Genomic DNA, 8347 nt, shown 5'->3' on the forward strand with positions numbered 1-8347 from the left:
TTAATAAAATATTATTTATTGGCTTTTAATATCAACATGTAAAAAGACAGGAAAAAAAAAAAATACATTGCAAGCCACTGCCCATGCTATCTTAAGCACTGTAATAAGAAGGGATGTCACCAGTAAAGATTCATTTCCAATCCCAAAGAACCACTTTAGGTCAAATCCCAGATTTCAAAAATCATTGAGACTCAACACTTCACCAACAAGAAGCTGAAAGTCATTCTTCATACAAATAAACATTTATCTAACCAATTCTCTTCTAAAGATTTTTTTTTTTTTTTAAACGTAGAATGTAAATCTATTCAAGGTCCTACAAAAAAAATGCGAGAAAAACCCATCAGTCAAAATGTGGTCCAGTTGGAGAACACAAACAAGATCAGTGACTACAAAAGAGAAAAGAATGCCAATATGAGCACTTTTGCTTCTCTACTAAAACCTGAAGCCAGGCATATTGTGGACAATATATGGAAGACCATATGCGACTCGCAAATCAAAATGAAAATTGACTTTCTTCACTGTTGTGGTTTACAGTTAAGACATTCCCTTGCACATATGGAATACAGTATGGACACAACATAAAGTATGTTTTAAAGTTAGAATCCATGATGATTTGAGGGGTGGGGTGGGGGGTAAAGCAGGGCTGTCACTCAGAACAGTGAACATTATGCAGTGGTTTCTCTTCCTATTCACCGAAAATAATTTGCAAACTGTTAGCCCCTTCAATCTAATATTATGGCTTGCTAATCAAGTTATGAGATGGACTCTGGACCAAAACATTGATGCCCCTTTCAAGTGGTCAGCCTCCATCTCCTCCCCAGTACATGGTCATATACTAACCCTAACTGAAGCATGAAATACAACCCAGAGCAGGCTTCTGTGATTAAGATCAAGTCAAACTAGTTCCTCACGATATGCCCATGTATACTGTATCACATAACTAGCCCACAGGCAAGTGGATTACAGACTTCTGCGACTTCTGAGTGGATGCAGCAAAATCTCCAATCTAACCCAGTAATCAGAACCAGCCTCCTAACCATATATATTTTACCTTCCAAAAACTAGCACTTCAAATAGCACTGCACTCTTCTCAAACGCCTCAATATGTACAAATAATACAAAATGCTATTTAAAGACGAATGATTAAAACAATAAATACAGGATTTTTGAATGTCAAAAACAAGAAGTGTTGCATGTTACATCGGTCACTGATTCCACATCAGCCAACATACCCATGTCATGACAAAGAAAAAAAACAAAACGAATGACATCCAACATCAATGTATGATTCACAGGGCTCACAGTGGAAACAAAGTCTCCTATCAGTTTCAAACCAAAAAGTCCAATTAAGGGAAAAAACATGACTGATTTTGAAAAAAAAGAATAAATCAAACAAAAGAAAAAACAATTGCACAATTGGGTTAGATGTCTTTATGCCCATCTGAGTTCAAGCAGTCACTGAATTTTACTTCTACAAATGATTTAAATGGCTGTTCTATTTCTTGGCATTGTCTAGGCTTCGTTTCAGCTCCCTGCCTTCCACAAGGTTAGGTTCTCCTGAAAGCAGCTCCATGCACTTCACAGCCTTAGTAGAAAAGCCACAAAAGTGAGACTGAGATTGCAATCATCCATTTAAGTTCTGATATATATCATTAGTTCCTACTGTACAATATTTACCAAGTGGAACATCAATTTTGAAAATTTCTCACACTTCCACTGATGAGACCGTTCTTTATTTCAGCTAGGAGACAAAGCGCAGCGCTGGGGAGCAAGCCTGATAGGAAATAGAAATCCATTGCTTGTGAGAACGGTCCAGGGCTGTTTTAGTGAGATTTCTAAGGGCACAACATGATGTAGCAAATGACCTTTCTTTTCTTTCCAGTGTTAGAGGTTTTTTATTTAAAAAAAAAAAAAATAAAAAAAATAAATCAAGTCATGTCATTTTTAGACTTTCAAGTTGTGGTCAAGTTTGCCTTTAGACTGAGGTAGGTTGTCAATTTCCATGGAACAAAAGAGAAATACAGGGGGACACATATGAAAACCAAACCCTTACCTTCCAAGTCTTTTCAAACCATGCATAATAACAGAGACAGTTGATATTTTGTCTTTTGAATTCACAATATATCTAAACCCAATGAAAGTGCCTCTGTATTATTGTGTCAAAAATTTGAATCCCTAAAGTTTGTTTTTTTAACCTAACTTGCAGTTTGTCTCTGTATATGCCGCTAGCAGTTCTGACCTTATATTGCTGACAACAAATCCTTTTCAGCTCCTCACAGAACTTGTATATGGTGAAAGCTACAATTCCTATGGTGACTGAGGCTAAGTGGTTTGGGCTGAAAAAGTGTGGGGGAGATGGAAGAGAATGAATCAAAGGTGGTTTATAACTCCTCCATAGTTATTTAAAGGGAGAAAACAGTATTATGATCCCATGGAGAAGACAGAGGATGGCTTTTGTGGGCATCTATGGATTTCCAGTGGTGTCATGAGGATACCCACCTGCTCCAGAGGTCAACAGTTTGTGCATGTGTTCGTATGTCTGTACGAGTATTTTGGGGAAACGCATTTTAGGAGAGAAAACACTGGGAGTGAGGGGATTTTTCTAGGGCTCAGACCTGAACCCATATCCCCTCTCCCTCTGTCCGTATCCACAGCCTGGTTCAGTATGCAGTGACAAGATCTTTGTCATAATCATATCGGCCCCTCTTCGGTGCTGGGCTGTCCTGGCTGTCTTCTGTGTCCTCGCTGTCCCCAGCCCCCCCGCCACCCTCTTCCTCATCTGATGAGTCGTCCAGCGTAAGGTCCACCACTGCGCCGCCGCCTGAAGGTCCACTGGCACCTCCCGTGCCTGACGCTGGGCCGCTCGATGCCGATCGTCCCGTCTGGCTTGTACTACTGTGTGCTGGGGAGTGGCCATTTGTTTCAGGAACGCCTGAAATAACCAAATATTAACTTAATTCTCAGGAGGTCAGTATACACACACATGCATATTATATACACACATGTATATAAGAGAGTGAAAGAAATGTTATAATGCAGCTAAGCAAGGTACACTCTGACTGAATTCATAATAAGTGACAGCAATTACATCCTGCTCTCCGTATTAAAAGTTTCAGTTGCTTTAGGAGTGTCATTAAAAAGCCTCTGGCCTTATTATCAGAAGGTTAAGAATTCAAATCCCACCACCAGCCTAAACCTTAAACCTGTTGCATGCTGATCAAGCACTCCGAGCTTGGCTTCCTCTTCATCTGGGATAATGCAAAGAAACAAAAGATACTGTAAGGCAGTCTTTTCCCAGTCATTAAGTAAGTTCTGCTCTTGTGTTCGGAATGCTCACATTAAACTGCAGGCCCATGGACCTTTTAGCCTGAATCTGTGTAAAATGTGTACCAAAAGGACAAACAGATGTTCTGTGCTTTAGAGACAAAGGAAAGGCTTACATATATCCACAACCGGATACTCCGGAGAGTGGTTATTTTCCCGCTCCCTGTCTTTTTCTTTGTCATCTCTGATTGGTCTCCATGAGCCATCAGTCAAATACTCAATCTCTTCCACATCTTCAGTCTCCTTCAGGATCTCTGAGAGTAATCTGAACAAGAAAAAATAGCCTTTAATTAAGCAGCTCTGCTTGTACAGTTAGAAAAATCGTTAGCTACACCCTCAGCTTACCCATCAATGGTGAGCAGCTCAAAGGGAGCAGGTTTATCACATACAGGGCAGGTCCACGTGGGCTTCTTTTCGTTCATTTGCAAGAAGAAGACGGCATCGAAACACTGCAAGTGAGCGCAGGTGAGCGCCCGGCACGGCACTCCCAGACGCATCTTCACCAGCTGACAAGACACGAGGATGGTGAGCATCAAACATACTTCTCCAAAGACACACGAATGTTGGAAAGTGGTCGAAGAACCACACTGTATTTAAACACAGCTCACTTTTCTCAAAAGCATTCATTTATATTATTAAGCCAGACTGAGAAAGACTTCCTAAAGATGAGCACTGATCTGAATTCTATCAGTCAGAAGTTAAGTACCTCATCAATATCCGTTTTTAACGTACTATGTAATTTTAGTCCTTTGCTTCATGTAATGTAGATTAATACATTACAAAGACATTGTAAATCTTGCTGAATTATATACTCCTTCTGGGAAGAGGAATGCCAAAGACTAAAAAGGCCAGATCTACTGTATGGCAAGCTCACAATACATTGTAATTATGTGATTATTACAAATTTTAGAAACACCTTTAAACACACAAAAGGGCAAATTTAAGCCTATAAACACTACGTTCAAATCGAAGAATAAAATATTGGCCAAACTTTGAGGCAGGATAGCTGCAGTTCAGCCCATTATGTTTTGGGAGATGAAATAAAGACAGATTGAATGAATAAAGGAAAATGATTTACTGGGCAGATCAGAGACACTCTCAGTCCTGTAGTGGCAATCTCACTCTCCGGATCAAAACGCAGTTTGTCTTGAACTGCAGACAAACAAAGTACAGTTCAATCCACCCACAAGTAACTAACACAGTCTGCTGTATTTATGTGTCAATAAAGCTTCTGGTTTTGATGACTTACTGCGTTCACGACAGCGCTCAGCACTCTCCACTGAGCAATGCTTGAGTTGGTTAAAGAGCTCTGCAGATGTGAAGACCCTCACTAGGTACACAGCCACAGAATACCGCTGCAATTAGAAAACAAGTCATTGTAGAAACTGTGTGTGTGTGAGAGAGAAAAAAAAAATGTAATATCAATGATGTTGTTATTAGGATAAAAACCAAGGCTACTAACTGAGGATCATATAACAAATAGAGAGAGAGAAAAAAAAACAACACACAGTTCCACTAGATTTCATTCAAAGTGTTATCATGGGGACGTAAGACATACATCCATTGCCAGCCACATCATAATGTAGAAGGCAGAGTGCAAATATATTTTAAATATTTTTAAAGGGTAATAGGTACCATTGTACCATCGTGTGCTGTTCTACTTGGCCAAATTAACATTACTAAGGTTCCTTTGAAATTCTACTTGAAAACTCTTAGCATGTAATTTGCATTTATAAAACCACCTTATTTTACAGTGTTTGCGGATGCACATTTTGAATTGAACTTCAACATTCATAAAACTATATATAAAATGCAAGAAAAACATAAGGCCCTTTCCATCAGGGTAACTTCCATTCTCACTGAAGTATATCTGACCTGTATCCAAAACACCCCATTCTATACTATACTGTCTTTTTACTATCACTACATTTATGACTCAGGTACATATTCCAATATTCCTGGGATCTGTTAATGTCTTTACACTATACCTTTCCAAAGTTGCCCCATGTAATGGTGACTCTATTGGTGGCTGTCGAAAGGTGAAGCCAGGGGGTGATGTTTATAGGGCGACAAGGACGACGAGGCTCCACACCTGGTTTGTTGGAAGGATAATAACCCTGGAAATGAGGGATGAAGAAGTAACAGTGAGAAAATTAGCAAAGGTGCAAAAAGAAAAAAAATGGCTATATATGGTGTATAATAAATCTAGGAATCCTTATTAAAATTCATGCCAACAAACCAAATTATGAGAATTTATCCTCCTACCATAGGCATCTTTGTCTAAAGCAAGACTTCCAAACCAGTTGGTAGTCAGGTAGCAATCTAACTACCAAGCAAACCAAATTCATAGATGTGATAGAAAGCTACTTACGGGAACATGACAGTAGGACTGATTCACTTTGACAGCGATATTGGGAGGGTACTGATCTTCCTGAACACCAATGGAGTCAGTATAACAGATTCTGAAAAGGAGTATTACAAAAGGTTGAACATTTAAATCTGCTAACAATTTAAAATGGATTTGTCTGTTCTTACCAAGACGAGGGGACAGGAGAGCGAAGAGGTAAATGACAAATTTAAATAAATAAATAAATAAATAAATAGGTTATGCCACTGGGGAACTTATGATGGCAGGGCTTGTGTCCAGGACATAAGAGCTTACTGAATGAGTTGATGAGGATGAAAAAGATAAACTGTATGCTTTGCTATCACCACATCTCAACCTAATAATGACCTTTAAATGATTTGGAAAAATGCGTTAGACAGCTCTCACCAACACCAGTTTAAAACAAAACAAAAACATAAATAAATACATAAACAAACAATACCAATCATTTTGGTGGCCTTAGTATGACACTATTTTGTTTAAATCAGATTCTCTGTGTGTGTTATATATATATATATATATATAAGTATTTTTTTTCAAAACATATTCGGAATTTTCAAAAATAGTTGACCGTAACAACCCTTTTAATACTCTGACAGACTTACCTAAGGACCACCTGAACCGATTTTACACCCGGGCGAAGTTCACTAAAAACACAAGTAAATAAAAGTTAGCCGTCTCTCCGTTTTGTGTTAATTAAGTAAATAAGTAACATTTAAATCTTCAACTCACCTGGAGTTTCGGATCTGGTCTATTTGACTCTGTGTTAGTTCGAAAACACACTGACTGTCCTGTAGTTTCTCACTATTCTGTGCAACTGCAAAGTATGACAGAGAGGAGAGAATTAACCATTAGCTTTTTAACTTCTGATCTTTAAAAGGCAAATAATGGGAACTAGATTGAGTTTGAGTCAATATAACATACTTAGCTCTGTAGGTGGCAACAATGTTTCTAGGTTGTGGTAAAAGGGCAGGGGCACTAGTTTAACTTCAGCTGCTGGTGGAGCAGCCAGCTTGGGCATGCCATTGAGGTAGTCTGTGCCCTGGGCTGTGCTTCGTGGGGACGAGTTAATCGTTGGATAGGACACTGCTGGTATCGCCTCTGGGCGACGGGCAGCCAACCATCCAGGTGCCTTAGGGAAGCGTGTTTCATAGAGCTGCCGGACGTTCTTCAGCAGCTCTGGGCTGTATTCTGTCTGCACCAGTCTCAAAGCTCGACCCACCAAGTCCTGTTTTAACCCGCTTTTACTGCGCCCCATAGAGGCCAGCAGTGTCTGCAGGTCGGACACCCGGAAACTCTTCACCATGTTCTAGGCACAGAAGGAACAAGTGTGCAGAAAGAAAGAGAACAGACAAAAATAAACAAATCTGTTAACAGGGTTGCTTTGAAACAGTGGGATTCCTAAAAAAAAACAAAAAAAAACACACAGCTAACAATCTAGTTACAGGCAAAAAGTCAGCAATCCCAAATGTTTACCTGACATTATTTACACTTATAATGACAACACTGCAAAATATCAACGTCCAAAGCAGATTAGCACCTGCAAGTTCAAGTATGTTTAGTCTCCGTTAGTTAGCCAATCACAAATATTAACAACAGTTTGCACAATTGTAAATGACCAGTACCAGATCTGTTCAGCTCAGATCTGTTCAGCTCAGATCTGTTCAGCTCAGATCTGTTCAGCTCAGATCAGATCAGATCTGTTCAGATCTGTTCAGCTCAGCTCAGCTCAGCTCAGCTCAACTCAACTCCACCATCATTTCTTAGCTTTACTTTTGCTCTTGACGTCAGGATGTGCATTGAGTGTCAGTGCTATCTGTTGTGTTTATGTTTCGGATTCGTGACGTGCTTTGAAATAAGAAAAGTTTCCTGGATTCCTCGCCGTGGCGTTTACTTTGTGAGCTGCTGCTGCTGCTGTTGTTAACAGTCCCATCATTCATTTCTCCTGATGTTAGCCCATAGCGGCTAACCTGAGCTCCGTCCAGACACCAGTGCCAAGCGCACTTTATGGACCACCTACTAGCGCTAATCACTTCAGCTGAACCCCATGCTCTGTATCAGCTCCTGTCGTATTCACATAAATGACAACCGGCCTCTCTTGGCCTCAAGGGGCTGTAATTTTTCCGCACTAAAAAATAGCTCCATCTACTTACCATCGCTTCTACCAGTTCGGCCGCCATCTTCACAAAGCAGCACCGCGAGAGCCTGAGGGGAAAGGCGGCAGAGCACCAATGAATAGCGCAGGAGCCACTCGGTAAGAGCGCGGCGCGTCCAATCAGCGCTCTTCTTTTTTCAAAAATAGGCGGTGCTAATGCGAAACAGGCGGGCTGCGTAGATTTAAAAAGACAGTACAGTTGAAAAAAAAAGACCGATTCCAGTCAGGTCTACCCTTCGTAATAGGCCTCTGATTCTTGTAAACATATCTAGTGATGTCTGAACCTCATGGTCTTACTGGCCTGGTTTTAATGGTCTGGTATTACGACGAAAATGGGTATATTTTCAATCCAGTCTTCGTCTTGACAACCGGGCTTTACGCGTGAAGTGGGAAGGAGCGCGTGGCTCGGACAAATCCGCTCCGTGTTAAGAAATCCATTTCAGATGTTTTACAAAGCCAAGCATGAAGAGATAAAATGCTTT

At 40.3% G+C, this 8347-nt stretch overlaps 1 protein-coding gene across 1 annotated transcript; it reads right to left on the reverse strand.

Annotated features, from left to right (window-relative positions):
- Positions 1 to 758: 758 nt before the first annotated feature.
- On the reverse strand, positions 759 to 7978 carry pias4a (protein inhibitor of activated STAT, 4a). Its single transcript, XM_060880646.1, has 11 exons — positions 7864 to 7978; positions 6635 to 7019; positions 6443 to 6527; positions 6316 to 6357; positions 5696 to 5786; positions 5313 to 5441; positions 4574 to 4679; positions 4403 to 4476; positions 3670 to 3830; positions 3441 to 3589; positions 759 to 2932 (listed from the first exon to the last, which is right to left on the reverse strand). Exons 1-11 carry the CDS (start codon positions 7888 to 7890, stop codon positions 2661 to 2663), a joined length of 1521 nt encoding a protein of 506 aa, XP_060736629.1. The 5' UTR covers positions 7891 to 7978; the 3' UTR covers positions 759 to 2660.
- Between the last annotated feature and the right edge of the window lie 369 nt (positions 7979 to 8347).

The sequence above is a fragment of the Tachysurus vachellii genome, chromosome 1 (assembly GCF_030014155.1).
Source record: "Tachysurus vachellii isolate PV-2020 chromosome 1, HZAU_Pvac_v1, whole genome shotgun sequence".
Classification (NCBI taxonomy): Eukaryota; Metazoa; Chordata; class Actinopteri; order Siluriformes; family Bagridae; genus Tachysurus; species Tachysurus vachellii.